The sequence below is a fragment of the Lagopus leucura genome, unplaced genomic scaffold, assembly GCF_019238085.1.
Source record: "Lagopus leucura isolate 7727_CA_CO unplaced genomic scaffold, USGS_WTPT01 Super-Scaffold_739, whole genome shotgun sequence".
NCBI classification, from domain to species: Eukaryota; Metazoa; Chordata; class Aves; order Galliformes; family Phasianidae; genus Lagopus; species Lagopus leucura.
The window spans coordinates 22,603,183-22,613,178 of record NW_024962255.1 but is presented as its reverse complement, the minus strand read 5'-3'; the positions used below and the strand labels follow the sequence as shown (position 1 = coordinate 22,613,178).

The 9,996-nt window shown below is 63.6% G+C and overlaps 2 protein-coding genes across 3 annotated transcripts; one reads left to right on the top strand and one right to left on the bottom strand.

The window, feature by feature from the left end:
• Positions 1 to 189: 189 nt before the first annotated feature.
• Positions 190 to 4,507, top strand: LZTS2 (leucine zipper tumor suppressor 2). The gene is made up of 5 exons (XM_042863387.1): positions 190 to 210; positions 980 to 1,450; positions 1,843 to 2,412; positions 2,610 to 2,879; positions 2,970 to 4,507. The coding sequence occupies exons 2-5, from the start codon at positions 1,019 to 1,021 to the stop codon at positions 3,627 to 3,629; spliced, it is 1,932 nt and encodes a 643-aa protein (XP_042719321.1). The 5' UTR covers positions 190 to 210; positions 980 to 1,018; the 3' UTR covers positions 3,630 to 4,507.
• Positions 4,239 to 9,907, bottom strand: PDZD7 (PDZ domain containing 7). 2 transcript variants are annotated; one of them, XM_042863385.1, is made up of 16 exons: positions 9,721 to 9,907; positions 9,488 to 9,628; positions 9,017 to 9,191; positions 8,672 to 8,848; positions 8,215 to 8,362; positions 7,955 to 8,015; positions 7,096 to 7,521; positions 6,806 to 7,006; positions 6,636 to 6,677; positions 6,283 to 6,443; positions 6,116 to 6,207; positions 5,942 to 6,033; positions 5,798 to 5,869; positions 5,264 to 5,674; positions 4,952 to 5,052; positions 4,239 to 4,861 (listed from the first exon to the last, which is right to left on the bottom strand). In XM_042863385.1, the coding sequence occupies exons 1-16, from the start codon at positions 9,905 to 9,907 to the stop codon at positions 4,712 to 4,714; spliced, it is 2,637 nt and encodes an 878-aa protein (XP_042719319.1). In that variant the 3' UTR covers positions 4,239 to 4,711. The 2 variants fall into 2 exon arrangements, with proteins under 2 accessions (XP_042719319.1, XP_042719320.1); XM_042863386.1 differs by lacking the exon at positions 9,721 to 9,907 and having other exon boundaries at positions 9,017 to 9,186; positions 9,488 to 9,556.
• Positions 9,908 to 9,996: the final 89 nt, after the last annotated feature.

Below are 9,996 nucleotides of genomic sequence, written 5' to 3'. Positions count from 1 at the left end.
CGGCGGGGAGCGGCGGGAGAGCGGCGGCGGCGGCGGGTGAGCGCGGGCCGGGCCGGGCCGGTGGGGCCCGCGGATGCCCCGCGGGGCAATTCGGAGGGGCGGGAGGGAGGAGGGGGGCGGCCCTGACCCCGTTGTCTGTTTCTTTTCCCGGCCCAGGGGGCGGCGGAGCCGGGCCGGGACCCGCCGGACGGATGGGCCGCGGCCGGCGAGGTGAGAAGCGGGGCGCCCCGCGCGGGGGCCCGGCGTCACCCCGAGGTGATGCTGGGGGCGGCGGAGGCGGGGGGCGGCCCCGGGGCGGTGCCAGCGCGGCGGGCGGAGCGCGGCGGCCCGGCGGCCCAAACGCATCGTGGGGCGGCCCGGCCCGGGTGGGTCCTGCTCGGCCCAGGGGGAGCGCGGCGCTGCGGTGCTCCGGCGCGGGGGACTGGGGGCCGGGGGCGGCGTGGGGACCGTGAAGTGTGGGAGAGAGGGGTGTGGAGACGGGGATTGGGGTGTGGGGTGCTGTTGGTACGCGGGGGGGGAGGGGGGAATCGGGGCGAAGGATGCTACGGGGCGAGGTGTTTGGGACTTCCTGAGGGCTCTGGAGCCGGGAGCTGGGGTAGGCAGTGCGGGCAGCGCTGTGGGGCAGGGCAGGGGTGCAGGTCCGGGAGCAGTGGGGCAGAGAAGGCACGGGTGACGGCCATGCAGTGGGACCCTGCTTAGTGCGTGGGGCTGCCGTGCTCTCCGTGGAGCTCTTCCTTTGGGCCTTGCAAGGGAGCATTGGTGCTGCGTGAGTCCCCAGCGTGTTCCATGCCTCCCCCCCTTCTTCGGCTAATCCCAGCTTTATGCTGCTCTGCTCGACGCCTCCTCCTGCCCAGCATATCTCTTGCAGCCATCCCACATCCGCCTGCCCCATTATGGGGGGTCTTGTACTCATTGGCATCCTATGGGACGAATGAGTGAGTTTGCTGCTTGATGACCCCACGTTGCCTTTCTTTTACAGGCTGCCCTTGCCCCCCTGCCCTCTGGGGGCCCCCCTGCCATGGCCATCGTGCAGACGCTGCCTGTTTCCATCGAGGCCACCCCTGAGGCGGCTGCCCAGCTGCACACTGCTGCCCGCTCGCCGCTGCCCACCCACAGCACCATGGGCAGCGTGGGCAGCCTGATAGCCAGCCGACCCTGCCACGATCGCTCCTGCCAGCCTGCTGGTGCTGGGGGTCCCTTCCGTGTGCAGGATACACTGCTGCGAGCTAGCCCCCCGGATCCCCTGCTCCACACTTTGCCCCCTAAGAAGCCGTGCTCAGCCACTGCCCATGCTTACACCAACGAAGTTTTCCATGGGGAGTGGCTGGAGGCTGCCTCTCCTGTCAGCCCCTGCAGTGATTCAGATGAGGCACGAGATGAACAGGCCCCAAGTGATGGCATCCGGGGGCCACCCCCCAAGCTTGTCCCCGTCTCCGGCAAGCTAGAGGAGGTAAGATGGGAGCGGTGCTGGGGGATCTGCTCAGCACCCTGTGCCACACTGGAGCTGCTGGGCTTGGGGAGAGGTGCTGGTGCGTGCAAGGAGAGAACACATGGTCCGTGTCCCTTTGGGTGGTGGTCATCTCTGTGCTCCTGTTGCTCTCTTCCTTGAGTCAGCAGTGGCCATTTGTGTGTGGGAGTCTCTCTGAAACTGCTGCATGGAGCAGAGGGCATCTAGTGGTCATCTTCTTCAGAGCTGGAACACCTTGAGGTGTTGGGTGGGAGCAGAATTGGTGGGGTTACTGAGTTCTTCCTGGTGCTCTGGCAGCATCCCTAGCCTCTGCCAGGCCACCTCTGGAGAGTGCCTGTTTCCCAGACCCCACTCTCTCCTCTTTCCCCTTTCAGAATGTGGAGAAGACTCTGATTCGCCCCATGGCATTCAAGCCGGTGGTACCCAAAATCAGGACTGCTCCAGGGCCAGCCAACCAGGGGGTACGTCCAGGGGCTGCAGCGCTGTCAGAGAGCCAGGTGAGCCTCACTCACCTTCTGGGGACCACCGGGGCCGAGAAGCCTGGCTCACTGAGCTGCCGCGCCAGCAGCCACTCAGGCACGCTCTCAGACTCGGGACGCAACTCTCTGTCCAGCCTGCCCACCTACAGCACAGGCTGCAGCCAGCATACTGAGCCTGGCAACCTCCCAGCCACCCCTCACGGCCACCCTGAGCCCTCAGGTGGCTACCGCCCACCAGCTGGCCCTTCCAACTCGGACAGTGGGCGCTCATCCTCCAGCAAAAGCACGGGCTCACTGAGTGGCCGGGGCCGGCCCTCGTCTGAGAGTGGCTCCTGCGAGCGTTCGCCGCTGCCAGGTGAGGACGTCCTGCTGGTGCGTGAGCTGGAGGACAAGCTGCGGGAGAGGGAGGCCGAGCTGCAGCAGCTGCGGGACAGCCTGGATGAGAATGAGGTGGCCATCTGCCAGGTAAGAAGCCTTCAAGGGTGTGGAGAACCAGGGGAGCTCTCAGGGCTGGGGGTGCCCGTACGGCCCCATCGTGTGGGTTTTGGGTTGTGCATGCAGTGGTGTGTCTGGGGAACCCCGTGGAGGCTCTAGATGCCGACGTGGGGAGACATGGAGGTGGTGGTGTGGGATGTCCTATCTCAATATGCACCTGTGCCCAGGTGTACGAAGAGAAGCAGCGTCGCTGTGAGCAAGAGCTGGAAGGCTTGCGGCAGCGCTGTGCGGCCCAAGTGCGGCAGGCGGCCCAGCAGGCGCAGCGTGGGCAGCAGGTCCTGCAGCTCCAGGTGCTGCAGCTGCAGCAGGAGAAGAAGCAGCTGCAGGAGGACTTTGCTCAGCTGCTGCAGGAGCGGGAGCTTCTGGAGCGCCGCTGTGCATCCTTCCAGCGGGAGCACACCGAGCTGGGGCCACGGCTGGAGGAGACCAAGTGGGAGGTGAGCCATACTGGGGACAACCGTGGTGTCCCTGTTTCTTGGGGGGCAGGATGGGGCCATGGCCAGTGCCTGAGCATCCACTGTCCATAGGTGTGCCAGAAGTCAGGCGAGATCTCACTGCTGAAGCAGCAGCTGAAGGAGTCGCAGGCAGAACTGGCGCAGCGCGGTACAGAACTGCTGGTGCTGCGAGCGCAGCTGCGCGAGGCGCGGGCCGAGCTGCAGGCAGGTGAGCAGCAGGCGCGGGGGCTGCAGGAGGCCGCCCGGCTGAAGGCGCTGGAGCTCGAGGTGTGCGCCAATGAACTGCAGCGACGCAAGAGCGAGGCTGACCTGTTCCGTGCCAAAGCGGGCCGTCTGGAGCAGGAGGTGGCCGGGCTGCGGGACGCCGCTTGGGGACGCTGCCCACAGCCCAGCGAGGGCTGCCCCGAGCCCGGCGAGGAGCCGCCAGGCATGGCGGGGCTGCAGCGGCAGCTGGAGCGGCTGCGGGCAGAGGTGGCCCTGGAGCGGCGGCGCGGGCAGGAGCAGCGGGACGCCTTCGAGCAGGAGCGCAGCACGTGGCAGGGAGAGAAGGAGAGGGTGATCCGCTACCAGAAGCAGCTGCAGTACAACTACATCCAGATGTACCGCCGCAACCGGCGCCTGGAGCAGCGGCTGCAACACCTCCGGCTGCAGGGAGAGGAGCCCCCGATGGAGCCCTGCGAGACCCCCGGCCCCGATCTGCCCTTCGAGGAGATCACGGCCACCGAGATCTGAGACACTGCCTGCCCTAGCCCCTGGGATTTTGGGAGCTGTGGGGCTGAGAGCGGGAGTTCCCGTTCACCACTGCTATGCACTGGGAGGGTGCACCGGGGACCTCAGGTGCTGCCCCCTCCCCAGCATCGCGGTGTAGGTTGAGGTTGTGTTGGCTGCACTGTGGCAGGGGGTGCCTGTGAGCTGTGGGGCCAAGGGGGTGCCATGTCCCAGAGCTGGTTCCTGCTGATCCTCTTAGCAGCCAGGGATTAGTGTGCTGACTTCAGCCAGGGTCACCTTGGGGAGGGTGCGTTGTCACCTCCCTCACATCCCTCCCAGCACTGTCACACAGCCACTTCCCATAGGGACAGTGTGCCATGTCCTTGCTCATGCCAGCCTTCCCCCCACCTTTCCCAGTGTGTTTGTCAGGGGATTCATTTCTGTGCCATTTTAAATAACTCTATTTTTATAGGACCTGCCAAAAAACACCTCCTCCCCCCTTACTCACACTCTGCCTGGCCATGGTCTCCTCACCCCTACCATGGGGCACATTGCCCTTAGTGCCTTCCCCGTGCCCTTGTCCCTGTGTCTCCCCTCCCCAGAAAGCCCAGCCATGCCCCTGTGATTCCCAGCCTGCTCGGTGTGGGGAGAGGGGCTTGGTGCCAGGAGCCAGCACTGCACACCAGCATGGGGACACCAGGGATGGGGACAGGCTGTGTGCCCGCAGGTCAAACCAAAGGAAGAGTCTGGCTGTGCCCAGCTCTGGCTTGCTCGCCCCTGGCTGCCAGGGGGCATTATATTTTTGTACTTTTATTTCTGTTGTGTCCCACTTCCAGAGCCTGGCTTGCCCTCTTACCACACGGATACACTGATTAAAGACAAGCCCCTGGCTGTGTTTTTCAGGGCAGTGTCCATGTATCTGTAGCAGGATCGGGACTGGCTGCCTTTCTCCCTTATCCCAAACACGCCTCCATCTCAGTCCCATATTGGGCTGCCCCTCTGTGCACACGGGTCCCTTTGTCCCTGCTGGCTGAGATCGGCTGCAGCTCGATGCAGAGCGAGCCAGCTCCATGGGGGTGTGGGATGGCTTCTGGGGAGGTGCGGTGTCACTCTGGGGGGGCAGCAGGTACCCGCACCACCAGCTCCATGGGCTCCTTGGCTTTGTTGCGGTAGGCCTGGCGGATGATGTCCACGGCACGCTGGTGCGTGACGTTCTGCAGGCTCTCCCCGTCTACCGACACCAGCTCATGCCCTGCCTGGTACCGGGAGGAAAGGTATGAGATACACTGCAGGAGGGCTCAGTGATGAAGAGATGAGGGGCTAGGTCCCCCAGAGCTGCCCCCTACCTTGAGGACTCCGCTGAGGAAAGCGGCCCCCCCAGGGAAGATCTTCTCAATCTTCACCATCGGTTGTGCCCGTGACTCAATACCACCAGAGATGCTGATCCCTGCAATGGAACCATGGTGCCTTCAGACCTGACATGGGGACCCCCATGGCACCCCCATCCATGGGCTGCACGGCCTCTCTCTACCCTGTCGCTAGGTCCTAAGCAACTGCAACTGGCAGAGCTCAATGTTTTGTCCAGGTGCTTAACCGTCCCTTGTTAAGGGAGTCCCAACCATCCCAAAGGTGCTGGTGCCCATGAGGCCCTCACTCACCCAGCGAATGCTTCAGCTTGGACAAGGTGACGGTCAGCAGCCGCTCTTCTTCCTCCTCTTCCTCCCTGGGGCCATTCGCGAGTGGCACAGCACCCCTCTCCCCTCCCAGTGTGAGGGGAGCCCGTCCTCTCCGGGGCTTCACCGACACCGAGCAGCGCCCGTCCTGGGGCTGGGGGCTGTGCGGGGGCTCAGCCAGAAGCCAGTTGGGGTGCCTGGGGCTAGGGGTGGGTGGGGGACCACTGGTGTAGGTGTAGGCGTCCACTGGCACGTCAGGGAGTGGGGTGTAGGTGCGGGGGTGCAGCCGGCGAGGACTTGGGGAGGCCCGTGGTCGGGCTGGGCTCTGCAGCAGCCCCTTGACTTCCTCTGGTTCGGGGGCCCCTGCTGGCTTCAGCAGGAAACCTCCGCGGTAATCTGCAGTGAGAGGGACTCAGAAGAGGGGCCCACCTCATTGGACCCCAGAACCCCTCTTTCTGGAGTAAACCCTCCTTCCTTTGGAGCCTCTCACCCCAAATTGCCCAGTCCCAGGGCACATACCAGGCACAGGCGTGATGAGGTGTCGCTTGGGGGGGACATCATGGTGGGCTGGGCGCAGGGCAGGCGAGCGCACTGCAGGAAAGGAACAGTGGGGTCAGCGTGGTGACCTCCCACTCTGCCCCCCAGCTCCATGCTGAGCTCTACCTGAGCGGCTCTTGAGGGCATCAAAAGCCTCCAGCTCCAGCGGCATCACCATGCTGTCGAAACGTCCCAGGTCTGTGGGGGCCACCACACTCCTGTAAGGACAAACGGTGCTCACACTGTGGTATGAGCAGAGCGCAGGGCTCCAATCCATCCCAGTGGCACCCATGTGCCCACCTGACGTCCCGCAGCAGCAGCACCTTCTCGGGCCTGTCCAGGATAGCGAGCAACGGCCGCACCAGGTCCTCCACACCGCCCTCATGCAGGTACTGCAGGCATGGAGTGGGTGTCAGCCCCAAACCCATACCCCAGTTTACCTCCCAGTGATGCACATGGTGCCGTACCCGAGTGCAGTGGCGGAGCACAGCCGTCACCTCATCGGGGCTGAGCAGCCGTGCTGCTGTGTCCTGGATAAGTGTAAGCCGTGCCTCGGGATCACCACCGTCAGGCTGTGGGGTGCCTGGGCTGCAGAACGGGGCTGGGATGGGGCCACGGCGGCTTTTCTCTGGGGGACAGAGCAGGGGGTGGCCAGTGAGGCAGGGATACCCTGTGCCCATTGCCCTATACCAGCCCCAAACCCATATGCAGGCTTGATCCATGCCAAAGTCACACACAAAGCACTGGAAATGGGGACCGCCGGTGCCCACCCCTTACTTGGCCACACCATGCAAGACTCCCCCACAACCACCCCCATTACCCCGCTTGAGGCTCCGGATGACAAACTTCTGCACAGCACCTACTGCAAGGGAGATGGAGATGGGTGAGCAACTGGGGCAGCGGTGAAATTGCATACACAGGAACCCCCACCCCAAAGCCCGTCTCCCATCAGTGGAACTCTGTGCCTGGCCCCTAGCCCCATCCCAGTACCTCTGTCCCCATCAGGACGCCCTGGGGACTTGGTGCGTGCCCAGCGCTCAGTGCTGGGGGGCTCAGGGCTGGGGGGTGCCCAGATCTGGCTGCTGGTGCGGCCACCCTTGAAGAAAAGGTTGACGAGGGTCTTGGAACGGTGCAGCCCGGGAGGAGCCCCCCGTGACCCCTGTCCCTCTGGCTTCTTCTTCCGCTTCTCCTCTGGGAACAGAGTGGGAGGTTGGGATGCACCAGGGCGGACATCCCAAATAGGGTTTGGGGCTAGGGGGCTATCGGTGCTGAATTCATACCAGCCACAGTGAGGTCACTCTGGGAACGTGTGATGGGCTGCCGGGGCCGGCTCAGTGCCAACAGCAGCGCCGTTTTGGGGGAGTGGGAGAAGGTGCGGCGTGGGTGGGTGCCGGGGGGCTCACGGGCGCCCTGGCCTCGGATGGCCGTGTCCCGCAGCAGCTCTGGGGGCCGCACTGTACGCCGCGTTTCCTGCAGCCCCTCAGTGGCTGGTTCAGTCTGCATGGCCCGTTCAGCACGGTCCCGTGCCCAGCCCCGCCGCGGCCCGTCCTCTGTGGAGATGGCCACATCCACTGTGCGGGTGGGTGGCCCAGGGGTCACTGTCCCCAGCCCATTCACTGTCCCTGGTGGTGGTCCCGAGGAGTAGGAGGAGATGGAGGAGCTGGTCTCCGAGGTCTGAGATAGCTGCTGCAGCTGCCCGTTGGTCACTGCAAGGCATGGCAGGGACAGGCAGTGACACACCAGGGGACACACAGTGGCACACCAGGGGGACATGGGGTGGCTCAGCAGGGAACACAGGAGTTTCACATTCCTCAAGGACAGGGACATGGGGACCATAGGGCCACAGGACGGCAGGCTACTAGTGTTGCAAAGGGAGGGGGGAATATGGGACCATAGGGCTGCGGGACATGGCACAGAGATCTTTGTGTCCCTCGGGATTTCATGTCCCCTGCAGGGATGGGGATGACTGGGACAGCAGAAATGCTGGCCGTGGCACATGTTCCCTTCCAGGACAGACGACACATGACCCCATGGCATACAGACCTTCTCCCTCCCCACTGGGACCCTCTGGACATCTTTGCACTGAGGGTCCCAGTCCCACCATCTGTCCCCTCAGTACCCAAGTGACACAGTCCTTACAGCGGCTGAGCCAGCAGTACTCGGCCACCAGCTCCTTGTAGGCAGGGAAGCGGCCGGTCTCCTACACACAAGGAAAAGAGGGGTCAGCGCGTGCCGGCCGAACCCGATCCGGGTGCCAGCCATGAATAATGCATCCCCCTCCCACCAGCCATGAAACCCAAGCGGCCCACAGCCGTGCTAACCCCCCCCCGGGAACTGGGATGTGCTGGGACAGTGCCAACATGGGGGCTCATTGACCCCACAGGGCTGGACACGGGTACCTTGATGGTAAGCATGATGTGGGTCTGCCCCTTGAGCACCTCCACTGCCTTGCTATGGCTTATGTCTTCGAACTTGACTCCGTTGGCTGCAAGGACTTGGTCACCCACCCGAATGCCATTCTGCTCCGCCAGCCCCCCGGGGTCTACCCTAGGTGACAGAGGGACAGGTTGGGGACAGAGCCCCTAACATTCTCTCCAGACAGCCCTGTGTTCCATCATCAAAAGTCTTGGTGCCCCAGCATCCAATGTGTTGATGCCCCAACACCCAGCATAGTGGAATCCCGACATCCAACATGGTAATACCCCAGCACCCAACGTGGTGATGCCCCAACACCCAACATGGTGATGTCCCAGCATCAGTCAGGGAGGTAAGCTCAGCCCCAGAATGGTCACAGCAGAAACTGAGTGCTGCGTCCCCCTGATGCCCCCCAGAATGAGGACACACGAGCAACCATACTTGGAGACATAGATGCCAAGGCCGAACTCCCGACCTCCGCGGATATTGAAGCCCAGGCAGTAATCGTCAGAGGTGGTGTAGAGGTGGACGATGCGCCGCAGACCATCCTCAGAGCCACTTTCTGATGGTGTTGAGCCACTCTTCTCCACCACCAGGCGCCTGTTCACCACATCCACCCTGGGGCATGGACACAGCATTGGGGGGAGGCATTTCTTGTCACCCAGTGGGACACTGATGTCACTCAGTAGAGTGAGAGTCTCCCACCTCTGGGCCCCTACTTGCCATCCAGCATCCCCCACTGAGCCTCCCCATTCCATGGGATTGGGTTTGGGGTGTCCTGCTCACCAGGCTGTCTTCTCCTTGGAGAACTTGATGCCCGGCACACGGCCCATCCGCCGGACCACCATGCGGAGGCGGTTGTTGCCAGTGAGGACCTTGACGGCACTGCTCATGGTGATGTTCTCTAGGCTCACACTGTTCACCTCCGTGATCTTGTCCCCCACGCACAGCCCAGCCTGCTCTGCAAGGGGTGAGCAGCTCAGTTGGGCACCTGACCTAAAACGTTTCACTGACCTTGCTGGGTGCCCTGTCCCCAAGCAGGTTGACCCGTCCCAAAGTGGGTTGATCTGCTCCCAAGAAGGTTGATCTGCTCCCTCCCTTATATCCCCAGTCTCATCCCAACCTGGTGGGAACAAGCAGCACAAGGTGGGTGCAGGTGATGACATGAAGGTCAGCGTCACCACCATGGCACCATGTGCCTGACAGCTTCCCAGTGTCCTGGTGGCAGGTATCTGTCCCTTGCTCGGTGCCACCTACCGGCAGCGCTGCCTTCCTCTACTTTGCTCACGAAGATGCCCAGCCCGTGCTCAGAGCCACCACGGACACTAAAGCCCAGCTTGCCATCCGTGCTCTTCTCCACAGTGATGGCATTGATGACATCGCTCTCATTGCTGCTGGCTGCAGGGACAGACATGTCACCGCTCAGACTCTTGCTGGGGGATACAGCGATCCCTAGGCAGGGACAGCTGTCTGGTTGGGTGCTCACATACCTTCGATAGGGGAGTTGATGAGGATGACGCGTCCCATGGGGGATGTGGCGCGGGCGCTGCGGGTGACCCCGTTAAGCAGGCGGCTCTGCTTGCTGAGCAGGCAGCGAGGCGCCAGGCTGACCTCGCTGCTGGAGCTCCGCGACCGCCCGGCCGCCGTCATCTCCGCGTCCTCCCAGCCCTGGGCCATGGCGGCGGCCGAGCGGTATGACCGCGGCTCGCCAGGTGCTCACGGGGCTGGGGCTGCCCGCCAGCCGGGGGAGACCGTGGCACGGTCCC